Source organism: Desarmillaria tabescens, assembly GCF_030435595.1.
Source record: "Desarmillaria tabescens strain CCBAS 213 chromosome Unknown EV420scaffold_11, whole genome shotgun sequence".
Lineage (NCBI taxonomy): Eukaryota > Fungi > Basidiomycota > Agaricomycetes > Agaricales > Physalacriaceae > Desarmillaria > Desarmillaria tabescens.
The window spans coordinates 661,775-687,637 of NW_026848310.1; the positions used below are offsets into that span (position 1 = coordinate 661,775).

The 25,863-nt window shown below is 47.5% G+C and overlaps 15 protein-coding genes across 15 annotated transcripts; 8 read left to right on the plus strand and 7 right to left on the minus strand.

Annotated features, from left to right (window-relative positions):
- Window positions 1-1,000: 1,000 nt before the first annotated feature.
- On the minus strand, window positions 1,001-2,201 carry EV420DRAFT_1619612 (mitochondrial carrier domain-containing protein; the record flags this gene model as incomplete). Its single annotated transcript, XM_060475499.1, has 5 exons — window positions 1,001-1,605; window positions 1,663-1,726; window positions 1,783-1,928; window positions 1,980-2,058; window positions 2,112-2,201. The coding sequence occupies 5 exons, from the start codon at window positions 2,199-2,201 to the stop codon at window positions 1,001-1,003; spliced, it is 984 nt and encodes a 327-aa protein (XP_060333035.1).
- Window positions 2,202-3,305: 1,104 nt separating this feature from the next.
- On the minus strand, window positions 3,306-4,253 carry EV420DRAFT_1530531 (uncharacterized protein). Its single transcript, XM_060472606.1, has 3 exons — window positions 3,944-4,253; window positions 3,596-3,712; window positions 3,306-3,537 (listed from the first exon to the last, which is right to left on the minus strand). Exons 1-2 carry the CDS (start codon window positions 4,123-4,125, stop codon window positions 3,631-3,633), a joined length of 264 nt encoding a protein of 87 aa, XP_060333036.1. The 5' UTR covers window positions 4,126-4,253; the 3' UTR covers window positions 3,306-3,537; window positions 3,596-3,630.
- Window positions 4,254-4,483: 230 nt separating this feature from the next.
- On the minus strand, window positions 4,484-6,157 carry EV420DRAFT_1530538 (uncharacterized protein). The gene is made up of 8 exons (XM_060472607.1): window positions 6,110-6,157; window positions 5,644-6,053; window positions 5,557-5,587; window positions 5,431-5,510; window positions 5,300-5,369; window positions 5,172-5,248; window positions 4,678-5,045; window positions 4,484-4,626 (listed from the first exon to the last, which is right to left on the minus strand). The coding sequence occupies exons 2-8, from the start codon at window positions 5,938-5,940 to the stop codon at window positions 4,551-4,553; spliced, it is 999 nt and encodes a 332-aa protein (XP_060333037.1). The 5' UTR covers window positions 5,941-6,053; window positions 6,110-6,157; the 3' UTR covers window positions 4,484-4,550.
- A 63-nt stretch (window positions 6,158-6,220) lies between these two features.
- Window positions 6,221-7,795, minus strand: EV420DRAFT_1530543 (carbohydrate esterase family 16 protein). Its single transcript, XM_060472608.1, has 8 exons — window positions 7,362-7,795; window positions 7,259-7,310; window positions 7,154-7,230; window positions 7,030-7,099; window positions 6,908-6,980; window positions 6,836-6,855; window positions 6,419-6,785; window positions 6,221-6,367 (listed from the first exon to the last, which is right to left on the minus strand). Exons 1-8 carry the CDS (start codon window positions 7,644-7,646, stop codon window positions 6,292-6,294), a joined length of 1,020 nt encoding a protein of 339 aa, XP_060333038.1. The 5' UTR covers window positions 7,647-7,795; the 3' UTR covers window positions 6,221-6,291.
- A 35-nt stretch (window positions 7,796-7,830) lies between these two features.
- Window positions 7,831-9,318, plus strand: EV420DRAFT_1530548 (Metallo-dependent phosphatase-like protein). Its single transcript, XM_060472609.1, has 6 exons — window positions 7,831-8,186; window positions 8,239-8,326; window positions 8,375-8,506; window positions 8,560-8,614; window positions 8,664-8,697; window positions 8,749-9,318. Exons 1-6 carry the CDS (start codon window positions 7,849-7,851, stop codon window positions 9,158-9,160), a joined length of 1,059 nt encoding a protein of 352 aa, XP_060333039.1. The 5' UTR covers window positions 7,831-7,848; the 3' UTR covers window positions 9,161-9,318.
- Window positions 9,319-9,321: 3 nt separating this feature from the next.
- Window positions 9,322-10,390, plus strand: EV420DRAFT_1331510 (uncharacterized protein). The gene is made up of 3 exons (XM_060468813.1): window positions 9,322-9,645; window positions 9,696-9,945; window positions 9,996-10,390. The coding sequence occupies exons 1-3, from the start codon at window positions 9,348-9,350 to the stop codon at window positions 10,003-10,005; spliced, it is 558 nt and encodes a 185-aa protein (XP_060333040.1). The 5' UTR covers window positions 9,322-9,347; the 3' UTR covers window positions 10,006-10,390.
- Window positions 10,391-10,424: 34 nt separating this feature from the next.
- EV420DRAFT_1530550 (JAB1/Mov34/MPN/PAD-1 ubiquitin protease-domain-containing protein) lies at window positions 10,425-11,980 on the plus strand. The gene is made up of 8 exons (XM_060472610.1): window positions 10,425-10,599; window positions 10,649-10,700; window positions 10,751-10,933; window positions 10,983-11,111; window positions 11,164-11,427; window positions 11,479-11,604; window positions 11,654-11,712; window positions 11,763-11,980. Exons 1-8 carry the CDS (start codon window positions 10,463-10,465, stop codon window positions 11,902-11,904), a joined length of 1,092 nt encoding a protein of 363 aa, XP_060333041.1. The 5' UTR covers window positions 10,425-10,462; the 3' UTR covers window positions 11,905-11,980.
- An 84-nt stretch (window positions 11,981-12,064) lies between these two features.
- Window positions 12,065-12,753, minus strand: EV420DRAFT_1640641 (Ctr copper transporter; the record flags this gene model as incomplete). The annotated part of the gene is made up of 4 exons (XM_060477125.1): window positions 12,065-12,151; window positions 12,203-12,320; window positions 12,371-12,578; window positions 12,633-12,753. 4 exons carry the CDS (start codon window positions 12,751-12,753, stop codon window positions 12,065-12,067), a joined length of 534 nt encoding a protein of 177 aa, XP_060333042.1.
- A 1,023-nt stretch (window positions 12,754-13,776) lies between these two features.
- On the plus strand, window positions 13,777-15,117 carry EV420DRAFT_1530564 (TBPIP-domain-containing protein). The gene is made up of 7 exons (XM_060472611.1): window positions 13,777-13,898; window positions 13,951-13,982; window positions 14,039-14,162; window positions 14,218-14,358; window positions 14,415-14,485; window positions 14,569-14,705; window positions 14,754-15,117. The coding sequence occupies exons 1-7, from the start codon at window positions 13,853-13,855 to the stop codon at window positions 14,911-14,913; spliced, it is 711 nt and encodes a 236-aa protein (XP_060333043.1). The 5' UTR covers window positions 13,777-13,852; the 3' UTR covers window positions 14,914-15,117.
- A 249-nt stretch (window positions 15,118-15,366) lies between these two features.
- EV420DRAFT_1619617 (ras family-domain-containing protein) lies at window positions 15,367-16,450 on the plus strand (the record flags this gene model as incomplete). The annotated part of the gene is made up of 7 exons (XM_060475500.1): window positions 15,367-15,384; window positions 15,481-15,511; window positions 15,564-15,629; window positions 15,736-15,808; window positions 15,858-15,876; window positions 15,927-16,019; window positions 16,076-16,450. 7 exons carry the CDS (start codon window positions 15,367-15,369, stop codon window positions 16,448-16,450), a joined length of 675 nt encoding a protein of 224 aa, XP_060333044.1.
- Window positions 16,451-17,401: 951 nt separating this feature from the next.
- EV420DRAFT_1668818 (uncharacterized protein) lies at window positions 17,402-19,300 on the plus strand (the record flags this gene model as incomplete). The annotated part of the gene is made up of 15 exons (XM_060479014.1): window positions 17,402-17,589; window positions 17,640-17,721; window positions 17,777-17,790; window positions 17,853-17,951; window positions 18,001-18,010; window positions 18,061-18,078; window positions 18,137-18,162; window positions 18,219-18,244; window positions 18,300-18,334; window positions 18,387-18,411; window positions 18,467-18,645; window positions 18,706-18,806; window positions 18,874-18,933; window positions 18,992-19,160; window positions 19,211-19,300. The coding sequence occupies exons 1-15, from the start codon at window positions 17,507-17,509 to the stop codon at window positions 19,298-19,300; spliced, it is 1,017 nt and encodes a 338-aa protein (XP_060333045.1). The 5' UTR covers window positions 17,402-17,506.
- Window positions 19,301-19,470: 170 nt separating this feature from the next.
- On the minus strand, window positions 19,471-20,423 carry EV420DRAFT_1331523 (uncharacterized protein). Its single transcript, XM_060468814.1, has 3 exons — window positions 20,136-20,423; window positions 19,960-20,087; window positions 19,471-19,907 (listed from the first exon to the last, which is right to left on the minus strand). Exons 1-3 carry the CDS (start codon window positions 20,400-20,402, stop codon window positions 19,721-19,723), a joined length of 582 nt encoding a protein of 193 aa, XP_060333046.1. The 5' UTR covers window positions 20,403-20,423; the 3' UTR covers window positions 19,471-19,720.
- On the plus strand, window positions 20,400-21,891 carry EV420DRAFT_1530585 (DExH-box splicing factor binding site-domain-containing protein). The gene is made up of 2 exons (XM_060472612.1): window positions 20,400-20,795; window positions 20,859-21,891. Exons 1-2 carry the CDS (start codon window positions 20,512-20,514, stop codon window positions 21,787-21,789), a joined length of 1,215 nt encoding a protein of 404 aa, XP_060333047.1. The 5' UTR covers window positions 20,400-20,511; the 3' UTR covers window positions 21,790-21,891.
- Window positions 21,892-22,055: 164 nt separating this feature from the next.
- On the plus strand, window positions 22,056-24,567 carry EV420DRAFT_1668836 (amino acid permease/ SLC12A domain-containing protein; the record flags this gene model as incomplete). The annotated part of the gene is made up of 11 exons (XM_060479015.1): window positions 22,056-22,218; window positions 22,283-22,633; window positions 22,686-22,871; window positions 22,924-23,014; window positions 23,064-23,110; window positions 23,164-23,244; window positions 23,294-23,386; window positions 23,446-23,627; window positions 23,682-23,807; window positions 23,863-23,890; window positions 23,941-24,567. The coding sequence occupies 11 exons, from the start codon at window positions 22,056-22,058 to the stop codon at window positions 24,228-24,230; spliced, it is 1,638 nt and encodes a 545-aa protein (XP_060333048.1). The 3' UTR covers window positions 24,231-24,567.
- Window positions 24,568-24,723: 156 nt separating this feature from the next.
- Window positions 24,724-25,857, minus strand: EV420DRAFT_1640647 (uncharacterized protein; the record flags this gene model as incomplete). The annotated part of the gene is made up of 6 exons (XM_060477126.1): window positions 24,724-24,938; window positions 24,990-25,062; window positions 25,112-25,261; window positions 25,313-25,418; window positions 25,472-25,628; window positions 25,848-25,857. 6 exons carry the CDS (start codon window positions 25,855-25,857, stop codon window positions 24,724-24,726), a joined length of 711 nt encoding a protein of 236 aa, XP_060333049.1.
- Between the last annotated feature and the right edge of the window lie 6 nt (window positions 25,858-25,863).

Genomic DNA, 25,863 nt, shown 5'->3' on the forward strand with positions numbered 1-25,863 from the left:
TTCAAAGTACGGCGAACATCGCAAGCATTTGGCCCTGCCAGTTCCGGATTATCAGCGACAACAACATACCGGCTATCAACGACAACATTTTCAGGTAAATATAATACTTATGGCACCAGTTTTATTTATTGTTCGTCAGTAATCTATGCGTCGAGTAAGAGGGTATCGCTGTCACTCTTGACGTTTATCGACTTGGTGCCTTACATTCCACACGGTATTCACTTCCCGGACAAATCAAACACCGGGTTTCCTCACGTCTTAACCTCACTTGCTTTGCGTCCTCCATTTTATTGTTAACTGTTTCAAATCATAAATGGCGTGCATGGTCTATTGGCCTCGCCCAACGTAGCCCTAACCTTTTCCCCTGCTCCTCCGGCTGCGACCTCTAATGTTTTGTGGCGCAACATTTCCCATCCAAGCAAAACCTCGTGATCGCTCAAGTGTAAATAGTTCATGCTCTTGGCCGCTTAACCTTATTATTTGAAAATGCAACACTCTCTGTCAGACGGTCTCCCTGTGCTTTTCAGATAGCTCATGAGCGTTAGTCTTGGCCTGACGTCAGGTCAAATAGAGCTCTCGAGCGGCCGCGAAAAGTTAAGGGCTGTACTTTAATGTAATGCCGCTCAAACATGCCACAATTCCGCTCTGTGTTAATGTGTTCCTGGATTCAGCAGATCAGTAACACGGTAAGTACCCCACTGGTACTGAGCCTCTGGTGATCAAGCAAGGCACTCCCTCCATGTGACAACATTGGCGTCGGGAAATAGTATGCAGGGTGGCGCCTACAGCCGACCGGTACATAGGGCGCCGGGCTCGTTTCTCGAGGATCAGATGCTCAAAGGCTATAGAGATGAGAGCCGAGATGGGTGATTGGTTGTTCTAATAATTTGCCTTCAAATACAACAATTATGATGTCTATAGTATACAAACCCTAGAAAAGACTAATAAGCACTTTAATATATTGATAGGGACCCAACGACATACTTTGAACATTCCACAATTAGACGTCCAACAGCCGTTTCCCTTCTTGCCATACGGCAAAGCTTACCGCTGTCATTGGCACGATTTTTAAATAGCCTATACTCAGTCCCACATAGAATCCCCGCCACCCACTAGTCCTCCAGATTGAGGACATCGTCTCTCCCCACCGAAGCCAACGATCCGGCCGAGTGACCCCGCCTACTTGCATTCGTCTCCGTATGACTTCCAGTGGATAGGAAACCGTTTGTGCCACCGCTCCCGAGACGGCGCCTACAGCTAGGTCAGCAACTGGTGTAGCCTTCTTCGACGAGGTTTGTGGAACGAATGCGGCGCGCAAGTATCCCCAGCAGAGGAAGGTCATGCCTGCATAGGGTATCATGCCGACGATAGTTGCGGTAAAGCCGCGATAAAACTTGAGTATGGGGAAACGAGTAAAGAGAGTTCTTGTGGGGCTGATGACGGCCGTGGTTTTTGGTATTGACGCGGTTTCATAATACATGTGATGCACTGCTTGGATGAAGGAGGGGCGAATCCGTTGTATAGGTTGTGAGGGTGGGTCTGTTTGGAAAGCCATGCGAACACGGGTAACCTCTAAAGGGTATGTAAAGAAAACGGATATTAACCCTTTCCAAGATGCGTTAATAAACAAGGTTCAAAAAAGCAAACTGGATGCAAAAAAACCTGATATGGCCCCGGCTGAAAATCTACGAAAGTTGGTCTCGTCTCGTCTCGTCGGCATTAAGAGCTACGCATGGATAGTTTGTTTCAGGCATATCGGCGAAGAATGATGGACCAACTCACGTTGTGTATCTGCTCGTACGCCATGAATTTGATGGCAGCATAAGGAAAAACGCGCAATAGGGTGGCCGAATGGCCTTGAAATAGACCTCGTACACCGGAATCATGGAATATCCTAGTGCCTGCACGATACGCCCCACTCCAGGAACCTAGAAACAAGATATTAAAATAGGCGGGAAACAGCTATCCCGCCTACTCACCTGCATACTGCTGGAAGTCAGGATTGGACGCTTGGAAAAGGATCTTCACTCTGTCAAGAGGCGCCACCACGGTCTTTGCCTGTCACGAATAGAGATAAGAACGAAAGATCAGAACCCGCAATGAGCACATACGACGCAACCCGCAATCCCACCGGCAAGACCAGACCGGAGGACATAGTCAATGTTCTTTGAATCTCGCTGACCGGAGACATTTGAACTCATTTGCACAGGGCGCAAGGTGCATATGTATGAGCAGGACAAGACTGGGGAATGCACGACTAGGCGACCAAGGCGCTCCCTAACGCTGGGCAATTTTGCCAATGGACGGAAAGGGTTGGGGTATAGTAGATCCGGTAGTTGCCGACCGATTGCGAAGCCACGGAATTTCGTCCACGCGACCTGGGGGTGGCGTCGTGGCTGACCACTCCAATGGTTTATTGGAATCGCGAGGCTCAGAACAGCGAAATGAGCAAGAGAAAGGGAGTATATGTCCGTTGCAAACGAGATGGTGTATACTATGTGAGTACGGTCCTTTTATACGACAATTCTAGCTAAGAGCCGCGGGTATAAGCAACGAATACATACAACTACTAATGAGAGAACAACGAGACGTTAACAAGCGGCGACTGCAAAGACGAGCGTCTCGACAGCTAATACACGCCCAGTGTAACTCAATACATGTCGAACAGTATGTAAACTGAGTTCGAAATGATCAGCGCCGTCGCTTTGTGACAATGTGAGCTCGAATATCAAACATGGTTGACTTCGGGTTATCCTTCAAGCGCATTTCAGCCTTAACAGTGCCATAGAAAATGTTGTTTGAATAACAGTACGGTATTGTGCTCGTTTTGATCATCTTAGGGATTACCTATACTGATTCTCTTTGCCTTTCCGAGTCGAATGCTTGATTCATCAAGCTTTAATAGATCAGTGAGTTCAGTTTGACTTTCTAGAGACTTCGAGCAAGGAACGGATGTATATGATATTGCTCAAATGTTCACAGACGATTATATATGTAGCTTAAAACATCCGGTGACGAGAAAAAAATCAGCAAACATATTCCTTCAAGTAACTAGCTTCCGAATAATAGATATAATCTTCCCAAAAGACGAGGAGATAGATAACTGGAGCATCATTCCGAACTGAATATAGGTATGTGAAGTCACTCGAGTCTTGATAAGGCGTGTATAATTACATTTGTGATGTTGAAATGAATACCGACAATGTATATGCTCCCATAAACTAGTTGCGGGGCAAAGAAGTGTTGAGACAAGCGGTAATTCTTCAGCCGCTCACCCGGATACAGCAGAGAACCCTCGCAAACAGGCGAGGGTTGTCGTCGTTCATCTACCTATTTATCTACTCGCCATGTACACTAATAGAAGTAACAGGATGTAATAAACAAGTCCTTGACTGACTGACCCTGACAACCGATGATCCCGACGTCAGCCACGCTGTGATGCGCGACAATTGAAACTCCAACAAGAAGGTGCTCAACGGGCACAAACCGTTAAGAAGCTGCAAGGTACTACCAGTCCGATTTGTCTTGTCCAGGAACCTGAAGAAGCCTCTACATTAGATACTGCTACGGAGAGAACGAAGAAGAAGGATCGCACTAATGGATATTTAAAAAGAATGTGCTGGAAACGGTTCAAAGAACAATAATAGATGGAGACCCAAAGGTGATGTACGTTTCCACAACGAACAGCGTACCGTATAGTACGCCATGAAAACTACAGCAACAGTTCAGAGCCTTTCCAAAATGGCCAGTAGAGGAACGCAAAAATTCAAAAGATAAGATGTGAACGCTAAGACATGCGAATCCTTGGGAGGTCCCACAAATATACTGATGAATAGGCCAGGTGACACGGTGAAGATGGCCTCTAAGGCGTCCCATAAGGAATATCTGTGAGTTCGAGGGAACGATACGTAGTCACATGTCCCGAAGGAGTGAGAATACTGACCCACTGGAGATAGCGGGAAAAGTACCTTTCCTTTCCTCGGCCGCGTCTTTTCTTAGATAACCAGATATATAAACGCAAAAGCCAAGAAGGACCATAAAACGTAGAGATATGTTCCGGTGGTTTGTCAGACCAATCGAGAGCGCGACGGGAGACATATAAGGTTCAATCGATACCGCTGGCATATTAGCGGGCGCTGGGAAACAATGGGTATACCGGAAGAACTTAGAACCCTGCACCTAAAAGTTCTGATCACGATCACGACATGCACTTTACAGCCCGCTCGGCCCCTCCGGTCTAGGTCTAATAATCGAAATTGCCGAGAGGTTCCCCTTCCAGTGCACAGCTAAGTGCATTCATTACAGCGACAACCAGATGTTAGGGGGACGCGTCCACACAAGACATCAAGCTCAAGGACGAGGTGTTAATGTGCAACAAGTAAGCGGCCACGCCGGCGTCGTTCTTTAAACGTTTTCTTCAGTCTGAACCGGCTGAATCGGACATTCCTGATGACGATTGCGATCACTTCTCAGACTGCGTAAGGGGTACGTACTAGTTCAAGTAGGACTGCACTGTATTCGCACAACAGTAAAATACATGGTACACCAGATCAAGAGATGTGACATAGCGTGAGGACTTCATAAACATAATCTGCCATGATTCGATGCGTTTCCTTGGATGGGTGCCTAAGAAATACCGTCAATGCCACAGCATCTAAACATGTTCACAAACCATACCCGGGAATCCAATAGAAATGATGATCAGGATCATCGCACCATCCGTTCTTATCGCAGTTCTCGTAGCACTCTGTACACTGGTCCGTACTTGCGTATCCGAACGCCTCATATCCTGGGGTTGCTCCGAGAACACCGTCCCATATGCGACCGAAATCAACGTAGGCTATATCTAGATGCTTGTAGCCGACATGAAAATCATATAAGCCGTCGTAAATGATTTGTTTGAAGCGTTCGCCCCGAACAGCATGTTCTCCTTGCCCATAGACATCCGATATCATGAATAAACGTCCGTTGATAGGCGGGCTTGAAAGCCTGTTTATTTGTTCCAACAATGCTTCGGCCGCGTCATCCAAGTGGTCACCAGTCGACTAAGAATCCAATTAAGTACAAGGGGTTTTCACCAACCCTGGGGCTTACCCTTTGAGTCGCCAAAGTCACTATCAATGATAGTCAGATAAAGAATACCAATGAGCTGGAAGCGCGAGTAAAGCTACACACTTGATGCCAAAAAAGAGGCTATAAAGTGTGCTTTCTGGGTCCAAGTCATGATCTTGATTGAGAAATGTTGACACTGGCAAACCAGTTCAACAAATGACGCATTTGAACAAGTTAACATTTTTACTCTGTCCTATGAAATCAACTTTGCGGGGGTTACTGGGCCAAATGGATAAGTCGATACACGCCCCCCATTGCTTAGACGTAAATCAGAAACGATTTGAATTTTTTAAAGATAAAAAAAACCCGCATTCTTACCGCGTAGCTCAAAAGAACTGCTCCACTGTTGTCAGCGAGTCCTTCAATCCACACTGGTCCGTTTGCCGATCGTCCGCCAGCTAGAACACTTGGCGGGATGAGAACAGCAGGTTCAAGAGGAAGAACCGTCGTCGTTTCCGCCATCAGTGTAGGAATCCTAGTTCGGTCATCAGAATACCAGGTTTAGGGGTGCAATATAGAGATTACACGAACGCCGAATGAAATAATCGTCTTAATTGCACCGATATTAATGCCGGTGTTGACGTCGGATACAACCCCAGGAAGAAGGCCGCAACGCGGTGATACAGCGAGACGAACATCATTTCCGGGTTCATTCATCAGAATGGGGCCATCCGAGAAAGTCGATGCGATACCAAGGAGAGCAACGAGATAGTAATAGAGCTTTCCAATCAGGCCAGACAGTTGAGATATCCAGATGCATGGGGCCGAAGGACACCGTTGATGAATCCCGTGCTCGTATATGGCAGTTAATATCGCTTCAGTGCCCATCTTTGTATCTGGTAACGAAACACTTAGAAGGGTCCCCGGAGTTGGTCGTTTCGACGTTAACCGATTTTGATCAGATTAAAATAATAGCCGGTCAGTAAGAGCCCTCAAGGCACCTATTAATAGAGATTTCAACGTTGTGATGGAAGTAGGAAGAAGAGATTAACCCTACCTACACTTGTCTTATGGATTTCCACGTCAAATTCACGGGAGTTTGAGAGTACATGTGTTGAAGAAAACCGGCTAAGGCAGACACAATCAATCTGAAAACACAGCCACCGGCTAATTTTTGAAAAACCGTCGTCATTGTAAGGAATGTAAACTAGTACTTCTTCAATTCGTAGATATGGATCCTTAGGCTACCTGACATTCCGTCAGAACATCATGGACATAGTCCGCCATAATCCGCATGGTCTCGTTAGATGGATGCCTGGAAAATTCCCCTTAGTCGCATGAAAAAGGTGATGAAAACATCACTTACCCTGAAATCCAGTAGAAATAGTGCGCCGGATCCAAGCACCACCCATTGGCGTCACAGTTCTCGGAGCAGTCGACACAATCGTTAGTACTCGTGTATCCAAATGCCTCATATCCTGGAGTCGTTCCAAGAACGCCATCCCAGATCCGAGAGAAATCCACATACGCCACATTTAACTTATCAGAACCGATGTGAAAATCGCTTAGACCGTTATAGATGGTTTGCTTGAAGGCTTCCCCAGATGGCGTGTGCGTGCCTCGGCCGTAAACATCTAGAACCATGAACGAGCGGCCATTGGTAGGAGCACTGGACAAAATCTTAATCTGGTCGAGGAGCACTTGTGCAGCCTCTTGCATGTGATCACCATCAACTGCATAGCGAGTCATTATCAGCACCGGAGAAAAATGAAAGAACACGCGCTTAAGGAGGCAATATAGTCACTATGAGCTAGGGTCAGTTGGTGATGCACGGCGAAACTGAGGAAAGACCAACTTGATGCCAAAAAAGATACTGTACAGAGTGGTGTCTGGATCCAACACATTCGACTGATTGAGGAATATTGACACTACAGGAGGATTAACAGTCGCGCACAAAATAAGAAAAAAGACCCGAACTCTGCCCAAGGAAGTCGACCTTGCGAGGATTACTCGGCCAGAGCGCAAGGTCGATGCACGCCCCGGATTGCTTGATTTGAAGGTGTCAGGCAGGTTGCCACGAGACGTTCGTCGAGGTTCTTACAGCATAATCCATCAGTTTCGCCCCGGTAGCATTCGCGACCCATTCGATCCACACAGGACCGTCTGTGGATCTCCCCCCTGCGAGCACGCTTGGTGGAATGATCACAGCTGGGGCAAGAGGCAGAGCCGTCGTTGACGCCGCCGTCCGTGTAGGAGTCCTAAGGCAGAGTCATTATCCAATCCTCATCAAATGAATACTTTCACCGAACCCCAAATGAAACAACGGTCTTGAAGTGATAAGGATTCACTCCAGCGTTAATATCAGAGACGTTGCCATTGAGGGTGCCACAACGAGGCCCAACAGCGAGATGAATGCCATCGTTACGGTCTCGCTTCAGAGAAAGACACTGAGAAAGCCCGAGGATGGTAACAAGATAGCACAAAGACCTCTTCATAATGCTGAAGAGCTGGGGTACCAGGACACAGAAGAGAGAAGAGCACCAGTGGTCCTGAACCCCATCTTGAATGGCTTCTGGATTTATAGGAAAATACATCGTGTACGGTCAGGAATCAAGAAGAAACGGTTACGGGCTTCCTGTGCCAGCATGAACCACGGTCCGCCACCAGAGCTGATCACTTTGGACTTCTACTGGCGGTGGCAGCCTTGAAGTCGTGATCATGATCGGAAGCTACAGCCGACACGCCGCGGAGCTGGATTTTCGATCTCCGATCACTGGCATTTAAAGGGGCTTCTTTATGAATGCTCTCAAGCAAGTATCAAAGAGATACCTTTTCAAGCTTGAAGCGCCTCGCAAGCCTAGCATTGCAGTCATGGAAAATCATATGGGTGCTGTAGTTCTCGAATCGGATACCGAGGTCGTCTATGTGGAATATGACAATCCCTTTCAGCTTCCACCACCGCCCTCCGATGAATGGACTCGCTTTGTTTGCATAAGTGATACCCATTCACATACCTTTGACGTTCCGTGGGGAGACGTTCTCATCCATAGTGGTGACCTCACCAATACAGGCACCCTGAGGGAATTCGAGAAGACCATGGAGTGGCTCAGGTCTTTGCCTCACAAAACAAAGGTGTAAGTGCCGTTCGATTGTTCTTATTGTCCCCTATCACTCAAACCATGGAAGTATTATCGCAGGAAACCATGATCTTAGTCTTGACCGGCATGATGACTGGTATGATAAGAATTATAAGGGTTGGCACACAAAGCCGGAAGTAGGTTACTATCACCCTCGTGCCAATTCCCCAATCTCATTCCTTCAGAACCTCGAACCCATCTCAGAGCTTCTCAAAGGTCCTAAAGCAAAGAATGCAGGGATTGTCTATCTACAAGATGAGTCGCATACTTTCCAAGTAAAAGAAGGCGGAAGAACCTGGAGCGTCTATGGATCTCCTGTCAGCTGTTTACTTTCTTTCAACGTGATTTCGTATCTCAGATATCATTCCAGTGGTCTCCAGAGTTTTGCGATTGGGCCTTCAACTATGATCGACGAGATGGAAAACGTGAACTCCGCTTCACCTTCGCGTCTAGCAACTGACGTACTTTTTCTAGGCTTGATATCGCAGTTTCCTAAGACTGACATCCTGCATGAGTTTTATTTCTTTTTTATGATTTGTTGTATTTACTATGTTTACAGACTCACGCATGGACCTCCTTTGGGGATCTTCGATCTCACGAACAGCTGCATTCGTGCAGGCTGCCGGGACCTCACTAATCGATTGCCTTACCTTCGACCTAGGATTCACCTCTTTGGCCATATACACGAAGGGCATGGTGCATACGTGCATGAGTGGCTTGCAGGATCTATCGAGACACCCGAGGTTCAACCTGAGAACGACTTGGATGGAGACTACATTGACGATGCTGACGATTACATGGATGACGGTGTGGATCTTCCGGAACCATGCAGTCTTTCGCAAGGTGGGGATCGTACGGTATTTGTCAATGCTGCAAACTGGCCCATGGGGAGGCGTGCCTGGGGACCAAAGGGAAGAACTCCTTTTGGAGGACCTGGGTTTAGACCGATAGTGGTGGATTTGAAAGACTAGAGGACACATGTACCTGATATTGTATCCTATGCATTAGCACCAATTTAGGATGGAAATACCAAGCGGGGAAATTTAATCTTTACCTGACACTAAACACTGTGGACAGCCCCTATCGCCTTCGGACCGGTCACTCCGTGGACCGAATAAGCCGATGGGAGACGCTTTGGCTTTTCCTCACCATGTATTCATGTCTACGTACTTTCTCTCCTGTCTGCCTAGACATCGGTCTCGAGCCATAGATCTTCCTCGGTGTATTTCAACTGCAACGGGCCGGAAGAGAACAATTGGACACGGTCAAAACCTGTCTGCTCGGTATGCACGCTTAGAAAAATCGCTTCGTGAGAAACAAGCGTTACAAGGAGATCTAGACGAACTATCAAGTTCATCACTTACCGTACCAGAGGAAGCTAGGAAGAAGAAGAGGCAGCAGAACACGTTCAAAGGCTTAGTTATACCAGAGCTACCGAGAGCTCCCGAATCAGATGGTGCGTGCGTCCTACAGGCCTTGTGTCGTGTCTAATCTACATTCATTCAGAGTGCTGTATGTCAGGTTGTGCTGTCTGTGTGTACGACCTTTACGAGGAATCCATGAAGGCGTACAAGGAGAATGTAGCTACATTACGAAACGCACTCGTCAGTATGGGAGTTCCCGAGAACGAGTGGCCTGCGAGCGTCAAGTCCCCTACCGAGAAGGTAGAGAGGAAGAGCAACGTGGTGTTGAGTGTGTTTGAAGAGATGGAAAGAGCGTTAAAGGAAAAGCAGAAATCCTCAGCTCCTTCTCGTCAGTTCGTGTCTTTCTTTCTTCCATTGGCTCGTCTGTTGACGTATCCCATAGGACCTCCTAGTATGACTGCGCGTGCATCTCCATTTGCATCCCGTTCAGCGAAGAATACCATGACTTCTGATGTTGTTGAAGGTATCAGATGGGTACTGTTCAGCAACAGGTAGAGAAACCTTGGTCAGGTCTAGGATGGGGTGCTTGCGTTCAGACTTGAGGTGAGTAGAACGTACGAAGAGGGTGACGGGGGTTGTAAACATTGTGGAGAAATACTAGAACGGCTGTCGATGGTTGTAACTTGTGGCCATCTTTCGCGAGGCAGCCAATCTTCAACAAAGAACATGCGTCAGGTTTATGCGATACATTGTCAAGGTACTTATATTCATGGCACCATATCAGACTGTAGAGATATTACAATATAGAGATATGGAGAACTTACTCCACAACCTGTCTTTGACTGGAAAGTTAGTTTGTCACACATGTGACACCTCCTACGTCCTTCACGTCCTTCACGTCCTTCAGTCATGTCGTCGTCGAGCACGGCGCTGAAGACATTCTCTCTAACGAATAGCATTCTTGAGATATCGCCCCAGGATGCCATATACAAGTTTGATGCAGACGAAGCCAAGCGCATTGACCAGGAGTCGCCCTGGTCGAAAGAGTACGCTTACCTTCCCTGTGATATCGATGTTTCATTAAGCGGCATACAGCCCTCATTTCTTCAAATCATGCAAGATTTCGGCTGTAGCATTAATAAAAATGGCATGCTTTCCGCTTTCTGATCCATCTATCGCTGCTGAGAGACCTTGCAGGTCATACATGCGCGCTCTGGTGTGCCACACGAAATTATGGGGCTGATGCAAGGCAAAGTTGTCGGAAACTCTATTGTCATTATGGATTCCTTTGCGCTGCCAGTGCAAGGCACAGAAACGCGTGTCAATGCCGCTAACGAAGCTAATGAGTACATGGTGGAGTATATGGAGGGCAGCAACAAGGTGGGTACCGACTCAGATCAGTGATTACCCTCCCCTTACACTGAAACAGGCTCAGAGACCCGAACATGCCATTGGGTGGTATCATTCCCATCCAGGTTATGGATGTTGGCTCTCGGGTATCGACGTCAATACCCAGATGAACAACCAAAAGTACCAAGATCCTTTCGTTGCTGTCGTCGTAAGTCTGGTGATCATATCGCCGATGTTTATCTTATAATATTATATGGTAGATTGACCCGAACCGAACAATATCTGCTGGCAAAGTGGACATCGGTGCGTTCCGCACGTATCCCGAAAACTACAAACCCCCAAGCACCGGCTCCTCTGAATATCAATCGATCCCTCTGAGCAAGATCGAAGATTTCGGCGTACATGCAAACCAATACTACCAGATAGACGTGGAAATATTCAAGTCGACATTAGATAATGAGTTGCTGGGATTGTTGTGGAACAAATACTGGGTGAATACGTTGAGCCAGAGCCCTTTGATCTCGGTATGAGCTTCGCCATGTTCTAAATGATAGTTCTGGACCTCTGTTCAACAGAATCGGGCATATGCTGTCTCACAATTGTCGGACCTGCACCAGAAGTTGTCTAAAGTGCAAACATCTGTCACCAATACACGCGCGCCCATCCCCATCCTGCAAGATAAGGAGGGAAGTGCAAGCAAGGTGAGTTATCTTCTTGCCTGGCTACCAAACTTGATTGACACTATCGCAGAAAGAGAAAGAAGAGAAGAAGAAAGAAGATAACCAGCTCGCCAAGAGTGTCAAAGACAGGTACGAACGTTTCATGTTGAAAGGTCAGTAAGCTGATTTATCGGCTACAGCACGAAGATTGCTGTCGAGGCTCAGCATGGATTGATTGCACAAGTGATTAAAGACGTTATATTTTCCATGAGACCAAAGGGTGGAGATGCTTCAACAGCTCAGCTATCTGATGTCACAGATACAGCAATGTCAATCGGTTGATACTTTTTCGATGACACTATTCTCGTGCTCGCATTGTATTTTTAGTTTTTTGCACTCGAAAGATCTAAACGGACGCTGTTCCAGAAAAAGGCGTGAATTTGAGAATCTTATGCATAGCTATTTCGTTACTGTGAACTATAAATCTTCAAGGATTCGCTTCCTAGCAACATTCCTTGCCCCCTTCACTTTGAGAGCCTCCAGCACCCATATCACGACCAGAGATGAAATATCCTACGAATGTAGAGACCTATAAGAATGTCAGTTCCCTGTCATGATGGTGATCTGCAAAGTTGCTCACAAATATAACGAAGATAATACCACCGTTGTAGTACATAGCCAATAACATGAGCAGATATCCAGCGCCAAATTGAACCGTGTGGAAGATACTGCGAATCAGTTGTTGGGTGTGAGTTGGTCTATTTTAAAGATGAGCGACGGACAAAGTGAAAGACAGTAATGTACGCACTGGAATTCTCCATTACTATTGCCAAAGCGCGTGATACCACCGAGTCCCTTCAATCCTTTAACACTGTCGTGTGTGTTCGTTTCAACATCAGCTCGAGAGCTATTCCATTCCATCATGATCCTACGATCGTACTCCCTGGAGAGACGGCGGAAGGCTTCAAGGACAACGACCCAAGTGAAGATGGCGATAAGACTGCCAACGTAGGCACCTGCGGTCGTGTTTTTTTGAATGGTTTCAAATTAACGGTCAAATGGGCCCTTACCAACAGTCCTGATGTGCCACTGTTTCGAAAGGAAACAAGCATCCACGGTATACCAGTTCCACAGCATAGAAATTTTGCATGATGCCCCGGAAGACGATGAAGAGCTTGAACCCATATCCATATTGGCGAAGAGTGGCTGAGAGCAGGTACGAGTACGCACGATGTGGCACAAGAAAAGTGAAAGATCAAAACACCCTATTTATTGCTTTGGAGTTTACATTCTACAGAAGCGCCCGGTTGATTCTGGGTACAAAACCCGCGATTGCATCGGAGTCAGGCGCACATTTGTCGGCTGAATTGGCAAGACTTTAGATGCCAAGCTGTCTGATTTATATCCTAATATTTTGCCCAGCAGTCGAATCAGTCTGGAAACAGTCGTAATTAGGCGATATATAGACATCTAGACCGCAGCGGCGATGATGAGCGGCTAAAAGAATAGCCGATGTGTCAATAAGAATGATGGAGAGGGCGACATCCACGATGAGAGGGGCCAATAGTCCAAGCCAGAGAGGTCTAGCAACGAAGATTTACTCCGAATGGCTACGGAAAGCCGATGAGACGGTGTTCCGCGTTGATGGAAAGGGGTGCGACGATGTGGACCATATGGAAGGGCGGCCGTAGCCCTTTGCACGACATGAGGATAAGGAATAGGTCAAGCTGGCCAGGGATGAGCGAGCTAGCACGATATCGACGCATAGGAGGGACGCACCTGGGGCCATGATATGCTCATACACGATGAGGCTTCGATATTCCTCTTGCGTCGGTAAGAAGGAGCGTACGAAGTGATACAATCCAGCAAGGGCCATAGATCTAGAAGCTCTTGCGCGGTGGAAACCCGCAGTAAGTACTACAGAGATGGTCCAAGATGAGCATCGTAGCCATGTGAGAAACAAAGAAAAATGAAGGGAAGGGAAGGAAGATGACGGGAGGGAGGATGAAAGAGGAGGGAACGGGGGAAAGGTACAAGCATAAATGCCTCTATCCACCTTTATATAGCCTAGCAGCTTGCACGGCAAAAGCCGGCGGCCGAGGCGTTTCCGCCTCGCTTGTTTTTGCGATTTGCTGTTCAAAGAATTGCATCATCCGGCAAATCGACACAGCTCTGATCCTTTTCTGGACAACATCCTGGCAAAATAAAAATGGTCCCAAAAACATGTGATCCGTCGCGTCTGAGGATTACTCAGACTCTCGTGGAGCCTCGGTCTTTTATTCCTATTCTAATGTCAAAACCGAAATCCGACGTCAAGGTTCTCAAAGGCCAAGAAGGTCCTATCTTTGTGGAATATCTAGACTGGCAGGCTGACTGTACCTTTCTCAGCCGAAGACAAGGTCCTCGAATATGTCAAACGCGTAAAATGTCTCGCTTTGTCACCATTCGTGTCAATGTTAAACCGTGTCTTTCGAAGATGAATCGACCTTATGGTGCTGTGGATGTTGCCGCAAACCTCAAAGGGGCCGTTCCGAAGGCCGCTACGCAGAAGATTCTAGTGAGTTTGGCGGAGAAGGGTGAGCTAGTGCAGAAGACATATGGTACGAGCGGTTCCATCCTTCTTATCCCAGAACACTGTATTAGACCCTCTTACAGGAAAAACCACGTTCTTCGTAGCAAATCAGGCCAAACTCGATACGGTGCCAGCAGAGAAAATCGCCCTTTTTGAGGAAGAATACAAACGTATCGATGACGAAAATAAGTTGCTGTTATCTGAAATTAAATCCGCTAATAACGGTAAGCCTGATTCGCGCATATATGCCGGTTCCGGTCTTCATTTCTGCTGTCAACAGAGCTATCAAAGATCAAGAACACGCCCTCTGACGCAGAACTACACACTCAGATTGTTGAACTCATGCAAGTGGTGAGGTTTTACACTAATCGCCTCTCAGTCTGCACATCTTCGTGGCTGGACTGCGGTACTAACTGTAAATCGCTGATGCGTAGGTAGCGAAGAAGCAAGCTATACTTCAACCTTTACGATCCGGTAGCCCCCTAGTGTCCGCCGAAGACCTCGCTCTAGTAGATGCAGAGTGGATCAAATGGCGAACAGAATGGGTACGCCGACGCAAAATTTTCACCAAGTGAGTTGAGTGCTAGCTCCATAGCCGCGATTCTGATGATTGGGATAGCTTCTGGCAGCTTACGACGGACGCACTTGCCCCCCAGGATGCAACGGAACTCTCGGAAGATCTTGGTATTGAACTAGATGCGCCTGAACACGCTGCGCTGGAACGCAGCACGTTATGTCAAAATACGAATATCAAAAACACACTGAAGAGGAAGCGATAGTGGTTACGTGAAAGTGTGGGTGTGCTGTGCTATTCAAACTTTGCTTCCTCTGCCGAGTCTGGTTCGCTCTGCTTCGACTATACTTATCTGGAACTTGTGCTCGGATCTGTGCTGCGGTTGTACTGTATTAATAAAACATTCTGTTTGAAGACCGCAGAGAACCCAGTAAGGAGGGTGGATGCTGGATAAGTGAGCAGGGACGAGTAAGGACACAGTAAGGTACACGGGCCGTAATGGCGATGTCGTAATCAGTGTGGTGATCACCTTCTGAGAATAACAAGGCCAACACGGTCAAGGTTGTCACCGACAGAGGCTGTGAATCCAGTCTTGACTTGCTTCTTCCTCAAACATTTTGCGTTATCCGCATTCATAAGGCCTCAAGCCAGCCTCCTTGTCCCATTCATCCCTTTCTTTATCTTTTTTCTACCTTGTCTTTTTCTCCTTCTTACTTCCATGACCTCCCAAAATCCTGTACGTATCCACTTCCATTCCCGCTCTTTGCGTCCCAGCCTTTTCTTCTTCTCCTTTTCTCCTCTTCGACCTTGCTGACCCTTCTGCATCCTCTAGATACGCAGGAAACTTGTCATCGTCGGCGACGGCACGTAATCGCAGCAGCTGCGCCCACACCGCCCTAAACGTTTCTCTTCCAGGTGCTTGTGGAAAGACTTCGCTTTTATGTTCTTTTGCTCTGGGGGAGTTTCCGAAAGAATATGTATGTGTCGCTCGACTTTCCTTGTCCAAAGTGCTTACAGGTCTCACTAGCAACCAAGTGGGTCCTCTGACATCATCATTCGTTGTGCTCTGCTCATTGATATTCCCCAGCCGTATTCGACAACTATGTTGCTGAGATTAGGCTTGACGAGAAACCCGTTCAGCTGGCACTCTGGGATACTGCGTGCGTGTCTTTCTTTTTCTCAAGCACAAACACCTGACCTGTGCAACAGTGGACAAGAAGAATACGAAGTGCGATGCTTCGCTCTTACTCGCTCACCCGCATGCTCACAATTACCTAGCGTTTACGGCCAATGTCATATTCCAAGTCACACGTTATCCTGATTGCTTTCGCCCTGGATACTCCGGACTCACTCGAGAACGTGGAAACCAAGGTTAGTTAAGGCCGAAGACCTTGGTCCGTGTTAACTGACAACGATCCTGCTACCAGTGGATAGAGGAAGTGCGGTCTATATGTGGTCCGACCATTCCTGTCATATTGGTGGGATGCAAAGCCGACCTCCGCCCATCCCCGGACCAGCCAAGTCCACCAGGTAACTCTCGCACCTGGGTCACCAGAGAGCAGGGCGAGCGAGTCGCACATGCCATCGGTGCTCGTGCGTACAAGGAATGCTCAGCTCTCAAGATTGAGGGTGTCGACGATGTATTCGAGACCGCCACTCGAGCCAGTATGCTAATGAGGGACGGCGTGCCAACTAATGGTCACGCCGGGACTACGGAAGGTCGGCATCATAGGCGAAGGAGCAGCGGCAAGGGTGTGGACAAGGAGACGTCCAAGAGCTGGACCTGCTGCGTGGTGTGTTAAATTGTTATGACCGCAGTCCACAATCGTGGGTGTTCTACGTCTATGTCATATGTCTCCTTATAATGTCGGGATTCCACATAACTGTAGCGGACTTTAGGATGTGGTCGACCCCCAGACGAGATTGGATGTTTCTTCTTGCTTTACTTACTTTTTACCCTCATATATAGTACCTTTTTTCACCTTTTTAGATCACTATTGTTGCGCATCATGACCACATCACTAACTTTTTGCATCGTTTCTGTTCTGACTTACCATCTCGCTTTCACTAAGAAAGGACACTCTTCAACCCCGTTGTAAGAATACGTAAGAACAAATATTATTAGTTAGCAAACTCTCGTACTCGTTTAGAAGCATCATTTACCTCTTAGAACTCAACTACAGAACTACAGGAAGTACAGGCCACTGATCGTCACTAGGACCGCGGTATTTAATAAACGATTAACGCAAGACATTAATGAAACCCTAGATCTCGTTTCGGCATTAACCAGTCATTCGAGTGGGAGTACGATCTGTGCAGGGCCAATGAATGGTGTCGGGTCAAATTCAAACAACTTGAAGTCCCTCTGCCAACCATCTGTTCGAGTCTGGCTTCTCTGCAAGCCGGACGGCCTTCCTTTCCTCGTATATTCCATCACGGAGAGGCGATACCTCGGCGATTTCAAGTTCCATCGATATCATGAAAGATGGGCTCGATATCATTTGCTCTTTACTCGGGACAACAGAAGGACACGACTGACGGGATTTGCTCAGTCCCGATGCAGCAAGGTTCTATGAAAGATTCACCGCATTTTGCCTTGTTCGCAATGTTCCACCCAAGATGATGGTTTCCAAGTATGACAAACCGGAGGCGATGTTTTATTGGTTCTGTAATTACTATTGCGGACCATGCTAATGATACCTTCTAGAGTTGATCATCAGATCGAAGCGTGTATGGGCTCCTTGCGCTTGTTGGCGGTGCATTGTGAATGATCCTGCTGATGGAGATACTTAGTCGTGTCGTGTGTTACTAGCAGCATTCTGTCCCACGTTGCTCGCCCACTGGCCTAGGTTATCGCTATGTCCGATCTTGCAGAGCTTCCTTACGCAGTTCCCCACAAAACTCTGGGCGTTCTCTTAGTCGCACTCGCGGTTTCAAGCTCGTGAGGAGGTTTTCTTACGCCAGGCCCAAGCACTTTTGACCTTTTTGTAGGATATATGGGGTAACCTGTGCGCAGACGGTTCAATACTGCCGTCGGTATTCAAGATCGGATTCAACGATCCTGAAGGTTGCTGTAAGTTCCCAAGTTTCAAAGTTTGTCCTGACACTTAGTTGTTTAATAAAACGAGGTTGCTGTTGTGTGGTACGCGTTAATGAACGTATTAAACAAAGGTCCTAGCGTTTACCAATGAACTGGCTTTTTAGGGGACTAGAGACTCTGAACCAAGGTCTGACAATGTTCTCAGAGTATTACTATCTAGTGAGGAATCGGGGGAGCCTGGAGGCCCTGTCATATACCGAATGGTGAGTGGTTCTATGTTACTTCCGGTTCCTCATGCATCTTGCATCATAGGTCGCTAGCTGTGAGTCTTCTGCACACTCGTGAGGACGTTCTAAACATATAGTATTTCAGATACTTCCTGGGACCAACGTAAATGAGCCAGAGCCGACATTTAGACATTTATGCTTACCTTGAACCGTTTCAATAGGGATTGGCAGCGTCCATCATCCAATTGTATGTATTCTTGTTTTTCTCTCCGGCAATAGCTGCTTAAGCGCACACTTAAATAGCTTTTTCGCCTACCGAGTGTATATAAGTGCAGCCTCTCTTTTTGTATACACGTTCGCATAAAGCTGACACCTATTGTGTAGTGAGCGATAGGAATTGGTATTTTGCAGGCTCAGTGGTACGGATGTCCTCCTGTCGGGTTATTCTTAGTGCTTACGGTTCACATACAGTGCGCCATGTCGGTGGCCCAATTCGGTACGTCGAATCTATCTGATCCATGTATCGAATACTCAGCTATCTTTGTGTCCAGCTGTGGCATTTGGTGCGTATTTTGCCTTCTTTAATGGTCCGAAGGGTTACAACGGGCCTTCTCTGTTCAGTTGTGATGGTACAAACGTCAGTGGTCTGCAAGTTGTCCTTACATGCTTAACTTACCACCCACGTCTTAGCCTACGATTCCCCGCTGTCGTTGTCTATTATAGATTCGATGTATGTATTTTCCCATAGTATTTTCGTGTATAAAGCTAATTTGACTGACGATTTAAACAGCATCTCGTTCCTCCAGCCTTTGCGATCACGGCTGCCACTGACGTTTTCATCACCGTCAGTCTATGTTACTATCTACAAATTCGTAAATCTGGACTTGGAAGGTAGGTTTGATGAACATTCAAGCACATTCAACGTATTGATAGTTTCATCAACTTTCATGATCATCAGGACGGACAGTGTTGTGAATCGTCTGATACTCCTAACAATAAACAATGGCATTCTTTCAAGGTAGGCCTTTTTAGAGTCTAGTCCAGAGCATCAATGTTTGATACAGATTTGAATACAGTGTAATAGCGTTGACCGCTTTCGTGTGTCAGCTTGCTGCATCGGGCACGATGCTCCCTTTTGCAATGTGTTTCCTTCTTGGAAAAGGTATGGTTCGTTTCCCTGGTTTCAGGAATATAGACATTCATATCGCTCACGTCGACAGCCTACACGAATACTCTCCTGTCCAGGTCTGTGCATGCTTCTTTAGAGATGGGCACTACTAACAATCTCCCCCTAGCTTGAACTCGAGATCAAGCACGAGGGAACGCTTGTCACGACTAATACCTATGGAAACACTGCCGCGCGATCAACAACGTTTTTCCCGTGACAAGGTTTGAGCCCTGTTCTCTACCATCCTGGCAAAGTTAACTCTATGTTTTCCCGCAGACCTCGTTCGAACGCAACACAGATCAAGGATCTATGGAGCCCATTCAGTCCGGGTCCACTTCCCAGTATTTGACGACGAAAAACTGCGGGTCCAATTACTCTATATTTAATGGTCTTTATATAACGAAAGAGGTGGAGACCTTCACTAGATAATGTCGTATCAATGTATCTATTGTTATTTATTTATTGCTATTTCGAAAAATGATGATTGTACATAAAATCAAGTGAATTTCTGCGAGGCCTTTGAAACGCTTTGAAGAAGTAACTTGGGAGGCTTGCTGATTCTCACGCGCATAGCAAACAAAATACGGTCCTAGCAAGAGTTGCTATATTGACCAGACTGGTAAGTAGTGCACGGTCGTTATGTCTTGAGTTCCCAGCTAACACCACACCCGCATCCACTTCCTTTAGCATGCGGGTTTTCTGCCACTCTGAAACTGCTTCCAATAAGTTCAGTCGCAAAGTCGATTGTGGATCCATTGAGAAGGGTCAGCGAGACAGCATCCACTAGTATATTAGAGGGTGAGATTGTGGGATGGGAGAATAGGCTGGAAAGCGAATGTCAGAATAGATGAAAGGAGAAATACAAGGACCACTAACTAATCATCTGGGGACTGGTGTTTTGCCAAATCCATCCTGTATTGATAGCCATGGCAACCACCAGATTCTACAGCTATTCGAAGGGCAGCTTCTGGATTCCCTTCACGTTTAGCGATTGCACGCAATTTCTGGTAGATATTAGAAGGAACTCTCGCCTCAAAGGAAAAGAAACATACCTCCGCTGCCCGGTCCGTTACGACAATCCGTATATCATTGTCTGCGGGGAGCTCGACATCTATCTCTTCTTCTTCGAGATATTCCTTCGATGGTGTAGACAACAGCTTTGTAGGCTGCGAAGGTGGCAGCTCAGCAAAGGCAGCGCGACGGCATTGAGTCGAAGAAAAAGACCGCGTTGGTAGTAGGATGGATGGCCTATATGCTGGTGGTCGAGCGAGACGACGGGACGCGAGCTTGAGGCAGCTAGATGCGGATCGAAACGACATGGATGCTTTCCAAGCAAGGGCGGTGGCTGTGTGGGCTACATCTATTTGCACGTGACTAGTTGGAGCCTTCTCTTTTCGGAAATCCGACTCTCGTTTCGTTCTGTTCCCCATGTCCGCCCAAAAAGTTTCCTTCACTGTTCGCCGACCGACACCTGTATCCAGAGCATCCTCTGGCGCAGAATCCGATTCTTCCTTTAAGATTCCTTCCCTACCACATCATAAACTCTCCCGTCATCTAAATGACTCGTCTCCCGGTAGCCCACTGGCTCGCAGTGCCAATTCCTCTCCAAGACCAGTGTCTGGATACTATGACGGGCAGCCGGATTCCAGTGATGAGGAGGATGAAGAGCAGGATGAGTTGGTGACTGCATTTGATAGATTTGGTGCTCAGCGGTGTGTTTTTTCCTCATCCGTGCCACCGCAGAGATGTAAACTCACATCAGTCGGCCTCTACAGAGTCAATAAACCCAAGAAAGTTCATCAAGGACCGCTTGTCATACCTGCCTTGAAGAACAAAGACTGGCGGGAGCTTGCCCGCAAGCGGCGTAGTGCAAACCAATACGTTCCTTCCTCTGGTCAAGCACGCACGGGCGCTGATGGCAGCGTTGGTGGCATGGGGACCAGAGATAGTATAAATTCGGGCCCCGTTCTATCTGGATTGCAGATGAGGAATAAGGTAGTCAAAGTCGAACAAGGCGCCGTTCAGGAAATGGAAGTTCAGACAGAGGACGTTCAAATGGAGGAGACGGAGGACCAGAAAGCGCTGCGCGCTATCCTTGCCGGGGACACTGAAGGAATAGACGGCCCCCAGATTGACATTATCCCAACTCCCATATCAGAGGACGATGCCTATAAACAGGATATTGATGAGCTCCCGGATCCTGCAACCCTCGCCGACTACAATCGGGTGCCCGTCTCCCAGTTTGGAGCAGCAATGTTGAGAGGTATGGGATGGAAGGAGGGTACGGCAGCCACGAGAAAGGGAGGGAAAGGGATGGTGGAACCCTATTTACCCGAGGCTCGCCCTGCACTTTTAGGCATCGGCGCAAAAGAGCAGGAGGTCTACGATGACGGATCTGGGAAAAGGAATGGCAACAAACGTCCAGACCGCAGATATGTCCCCGTCGTGAAGATGTCCAAGGACGAGAATGGCGAAAAACGCAGAGAGCGCTCTGTGTCACCCAGGCGTGGCTACGATTCGTCAAGGTCATCGAGAAGAAACTCTCCAGACCGGTACGATGACAGATGGAGTAGCAAACCGAGTCGGCGGGATGATGACTATGACCGTGAGAGCAGAAGAAGAGACAAGGAGCGAGACCGCGACTACGACAGACGGGACCGACGACGGGATGATAGAGATAGAGATAGACGGCGTGAGCGTTCTTAGGGCAGGGTTGCAGGCAATGGTATTTGCTCTGTATCATTATCTACGCAGGTGTACTATCCTTTGATACAACTTTGGTATATTTCTGCAAGAAAGAAAAAAAAAAACCGAAAAAGCTTGACCGGTTTTATCGCGCCGCTGACATCCGGAAGACCGGGCCGCATCTCTACCATGAACACTAGTACTCATCCTGAGGCGAATTCGCGTCATCGCTCCGCGTTGATACCCGTGAGATTTTCACGGACCTTCATCTCTCCATTTCACCAATCATGACAGGCAAGTCCTTGCAGGATGCTCGTCGCGACTACGGGACCATTAATCGGTCAAGCGCAGACAATGCAGAGCCTGTAGAAGAGAACAGGCGACGACTTCATCGTGAGCTGTCAGCAAGACAGGTTCAGATGATTGCAATTGCGGGGACAATTGGAACAGGTCTCTTTTTAGGCAAGTAAATAGACTCACTATCCTCTGGTACAATTCGTTGAGCGTTGTACAGGTACCGGACGTTCTCTGGCACAAGGTGGCCCAGCAAGTATTCTGATATGCTACGGTATAATCGGATTCATCGTCTACGTGACTCTCCTTCTACTTGGAGAGATGGCCACTCAGTATCCTATTGCCGGCTCATTCAACACATATGCAACGAGATTCGTTTCTCCGTCTTATGGATTTGCACTCTCTTGGAATTACTGGTTCAATGATGCAGTCTCTGTTGCGTCCGACTTGACTGCTGCACAATTGGTCCTCGAATATTGGACTGACTGGCACCCGTGGGTTATCAGTCTTTTGTTTTGGGTGTTCCTCGTGGCTGTCAATTCGGCTCACGTTCGGGCATATGGAGAGTTGGGTGCGTGTTTTGCGGCATATACACATTTTTTCCCACAAAGCCCTCGTTCTAGAGTATTGGTTGTCATCACTTAAAGTCCTGACCGTTGTTGTATTCATTATCCTGGGCATTTTGGTCAACGTTGGGGTCAACGAAGATCACAGGTACATTGGATCTAGTAATTGGAGAATACCCGGTGCTCCTTTTGTAGGGGGATTTGGAGGGTTTGCAAAGGTATTTGTGACAGCTAGCTTTGCTTGTAAGCAGTACATTCCCGCTGTTCGTTAACGAAAACAATAATCTCAATTTAGATGGTGGAACCGAAAGCTTGGGAATTACCGCCGGAGAGACGAAGAATCCCTCCAAGAACATGCCCAAGGTTGTTAAATTCGTGTTTTGGCGGTAGGTCTTCCCTGTGTTCGAAGGATTGTGTGCTCACAAGCCCGCGAAGGATATTGCTTTTCTATATTTTGAGCGTATTCCTTATTGGTTTAAACGGTCAGCGAGAGAATACTTGTGTCGCATCTCGTTAAGTTGACTGGTCTGTGCAGTTCCTTGGGACTACCCAAATCTGTCCAATAAAACAACGACGACCTCTCCTTTCACGATTGTATTCCAATATGCTGGCTCCAGTATGTTCTACGTCATCTCACATCGCAGTCATTCTGACTCTATGATCAGAGGTGGCTGCATCGTTCATGAACACTGTAATACTTTCTTCCGTTTTGTCGGCGGGGAATCATGCACTGTTTGCCGGAAGCAGAGTTCTTTATGGTGTGGTTTCGATGTTCTCTTCGCTGTAGACATCCTAATGGAGTCGGTTTCTTGAATAGGGCTTTCCGTAACTGTGCCTCCGCAAGCGCCGAAGATATTCTCCTGGACGACCCGTCAAGGAGTGCCTATACCAGCGCTGATGTTGACTAGTAGCATAAGCATTCTTTGTTTTGGCAGCAGTTTCATTGGAAGCGGTCAGCTGTGGGGATGGCTTCAGAACATTGTCGGCGTGTCCAATCAGGTATAGGTTGCTTGCCTTTCGTGGCTGTAGCGCCTGACATTGATATCATCATAGATCGCTTGGCTATCCATAGGTCTAGCCAGCTGGAGATTTAGAAAGGCTTGGATATACCAAGGACGCTCGCTGGACGAACTCAAGTTCCGGCCGGCATGGACTTGGCCGTGGGGTCCACCATTTGTTGTACGTGTACCTCTTACTTTATTTATTGCCGGTGTAATTCATTGCGTCTAACCAGGTTATTACGGTAACCGCGCTCATCCTCAGTCGGTTTTAACCTACATTTGAATTACTCTGACGCTCACGTCATACATAGTTCAGGGCTGGTCGTCGATAATTCCAACCTTCAGCGTGGTGGATTTCTTTTCTCTGTATATTGAGATTCCTGTTATGGTCGTTATGTACTCGGCATGGCTCTCTTTCAGGCGCCGCAACTGCACGAAGACTGCTGCTGAGACGGAAGCATCGACAAAGGCACCTTGGTCTGACATTGTTGATATGAAGACGGTTGATCTTACTACTGATGAGTATGTGGAGCATCAAGTAGAGGACGCAGAGGCCGAGCGCCAAACGATCTTACGGCGGCTGTATTATTGGTTTGCATAATGTTACCCTTCCTAGAGTGTACTATATACCATGTTGTATATGCTACTATACATCCTGCTCTCCTATGTTTAAGCGCGCTTACTGAGTCCAAATTCTCTAGAATTGCTTATGCGTTAACGTTAGGTCTAGTGATGAACGACCGCGCAACAGGCTGTTTATTGATAGAATATGTCCCAAGCAGAATCATGAAACTTCAAGCTTCTCAATTGCGCCGCAAGCATTAGTGTTCGACGAGAAGAGCAAGATAGTGACTCCCCAGAATTAACGGTCAATCTCACGGGCACCTGCGCAGGCATCACATTCGGCTACGAGACCAACGAGAGTCGAACGATGCTTCCATAGTTAGTACACAATCGAAGGAACCCGAAAGGTTTCCACCAAAAATAGTAAGAAGCATAGAAAAGGTAACTAAAGATTTGATTTCGATGAGAGAAACAACCGGGGATTTTGTTAGAGAGTCCTCTTTAGAAAACAGAAGCAGACGCCAGAACGCTTAATATCTCCGGTCATCGTACCTTCCACGGTCACGGTCATAATCCCTGTCTCTGTCTCGACCACCGTATCTCTCTCGGTCGTACCTGTCTCTGTCATAGTCGCGGCGGTAATCGTCGTATCGCCCGCGTCTGTCACGTCTGTCGTAGTCGTAGTCCCTGGCATACCGACTATCATAGGGTCGAGGGTCGTATGGGCGGTCCGCAGCGTAGCCGCCTGATATACCATTAGAATAAATGTATTTTTGTTCACAGGCAGAACACGAACCTCGATCACCGCCACGTTTACCGGGGCCATAGTACTTTCCTGGAGTGGGAGTACGTGCACGACCACGACGGGCCTATATTTCATGTCAGTATCACAATCGGAGCAGCCGAGAAGGGGAGCACCTTTTCGATGATCAACGTTTTTCCCATCAGCTCTGTCCCGTTTAACGCAGTGATGGCTGCTTCTGCCTCTTCAGATGTCTCCATTGTGACAAAACCAAAGCCTCGAGACTCCCGAGTGTGGGGGTCGTACATTACAGAGGCCTTCTTGACCTATGACCCAAGTCAGGACCAGTACATAGTGGTAACGTGGCGTATGCGCACCCTCCCAATTTTTGCAAAGGCCGTCTCAAGTTCTCTCATGTCCACTTTAAGGCTCAACCCCGCAACATGAAGATTGTTGCCCGGATTTTGGCCTCCATCAGAGCGGCTGTGAGCCCAAATGTTAATAGGCGCTGTAAGCCACTCGAATTCAAAACTCACCCACGACCAGGACTTCGGCTGCGACTTCTTCGAGGAGCATCTCCACTCCTTTCAGCTGGGTAATCATCCCCAGAGCCCGTTCCATTGGTCATATTCACATCGGTGGAAGGAATGTTGATTGCGGGTTGTGCTGGAGCGATGTCTTGAGACTGCCAGGCTGAGGGAACAAAAGGGTGACAAAAAGCAGAAAAGTTAGGGTTGGTCGATTATCTCATGGCGGCAAGAGTACTGAAGAGCGAAATGGAAAATGTATGTCGCTTGTTCGCCTTTGTTTCGCCAGCAAGAGACAGAGAGAAAAGTTGCTGTCGCTAGCAGGAATGGCGACAGTAAAGGCGGAATAGAGAGTTGGTCGTCGTTTGTGATGCTGAAGACGTACCGTCATCCATGTCTGA

Coding starts and splice junctions, on each gene's coding strand:
- EV420DRAFT_1530531 (XM_060472606.1), bottom strand. CDS start 4,125: ATGCCAGCGGTATCGATTGAACCTTATATGTCTCCCGTCGCGCTCTCG. Junction 3,713..3,943: donor TTTCCCGCTATCTCCAGTGG/GTCAGTATTCTC, acceptor CTGTTGCTGTAG/TTTTCATGGCGTACTATACG.
- EV420DRAFT_1530538 (XM_060472607.1), bottom strand. CDS start 5,940: ATGGGCACTGAAGCGATATTAACTGCCATATACGAGCACGGGATTCAT. Junction 5,249..5,299: donor AGTTGATTTCATAGGACAGA/GTAAAAATGTTA, acceptor CTGGTTTGCCAG/TGTCAACATTTCTCAATCAA. Junction 5,046..5,171: donor TCTTTTTTGGCATCAAGTGT/GTAGCTTTACTC, acceptor TTGGATTCTTAG/TCGACTGGTGACCACTTGGA.
- EV420DRAFT_1530543 (XM_060472608.1), bottom strand. CDS start 7,646: ATGTATTTTCCTATAAATCCAGAAGCCATTCAAGATGGGGTTCAGGAC. Junction 6,786..6,835: donor TGACTATATTGCCTCCTTAA/GCGCGTGTTCTT, acceptor CTCGCTATGCAG/TTGATGGTGATCACATGCAA. Junction 6,368..6,418: donor TATTTCTACTGGATTTCAGG/GTAAGTGATGTT, acceptor GGAATTTTCCAG/GCATCCATCTAACGAGACCA.
- EV420DRAFT_1530548 (XM_060472609.1), top strand. CDS start 7,849: ATGAATGCTCTCAAGCAAGTATCAAAGAGATACCTTTTCAAGCTTGAA. Junction 8,187..8,238: donor TTGCCTCACAAAACAAAGGT/GTAAGTGCCGTT, acceptor AAACCATGGAAG/TATTATCGCAGGAAACCATG. Junction 8,327..8,374: donor GTTGGCACACAAAGCCGGAA/GTAGGTTACTAT, acceptor TCATTCCTTCAG/AACCTCGAACCCATCTCAGA.
- EV420DRAFT_1331510 (XM_060468813.1), top strand. CDS start 9,348: ATGTCTACGTACTTTCTCTCCTGTCTGCCTAGACATCGGTCTCGAGCC. Junction 9,646..9,695: donor GAGAGCTCCCGAATCAGATG/GTGCGTGCGTCC, acceptor ACATTCATTCAG/AGTGCTGTATGTCAGGTTGT.
- EV420DRAFT_1530550 (XM_060472610.1), top strand. CDS start 10,463: ATGTCGTCGTCGAGCACGGCGCTGAAGACATTCTCTCTAACGAATAGC. Junction 10,600..10,648: donor GAGTCGCCCTGGTCGAAAGA/GTACGCTTACCT, acceptor AGCGGCATACAG/CCCTCATTTCTTCAAATCAT. Junction 11,605..11,653: donor AGGAGGGAAGTGCAAGCAAG/GTGAGTTATCTT, acceptor ACACTATCGCAG/AAAGAGAAAGAAGAGAAGAA.
- EV420DRAFT_1530564 (XM_060472611.1), top strand. CDS start 13,853: ATGTCAAAACCGAAATCCGACGTCAAGGTTCTCAAAGGCCAAGAAG. Junction 14,359..14,414: donor AATTAAATCCGCTAATAACG/GTAAGCCTGATT, acceptor TGCTGTCAACAG/AGCTATCAAAGATCAAGAAC. Junction 14,486..14,568: donor TTGTTGAACTCATGCAAGTG/GTGAGGTTTTAC, acceptor GCTGATGCGTAG/GTAGCGAAGAAGCAAGCTAT.
- EV420DRAFT_1331523 (XM_060468814.1), bottom strand. CDS start 20,402: ATGTCGTTTCGATCCGCATCTAGCTGCCTCAAGCTCGCGTCCCGTCGT. Junction 20,088..20,135: donor TAACGGACCGGGCAGCGGAG/GTATGTTTCTTT, acceptor AATATCTACCAG/AAATTGCGTGCAATCGCTAA. Junction 19,908..19,959: donor CACCAGTCCCCAGATGATTA/GTTAGTGGTCCT, acceptor TTCGCTTTCCAG/CCTATTCTCCCATCCCACAA.
- EV420DRAFT_1530585 (XM_060472612.1), top strand. CDS start 20,512: ATGTCCGCCCAAAAAGTTTCCTTCACTGTTCGCCGACCGACACCTGTA. Junction 20,796..20,858: donor GATAGATTTGGTGCTCAGCG/GTGTGTTTTTTC, acceptor CGGCCTCTACAG/AGTCAATAAACCCAAGAAAG.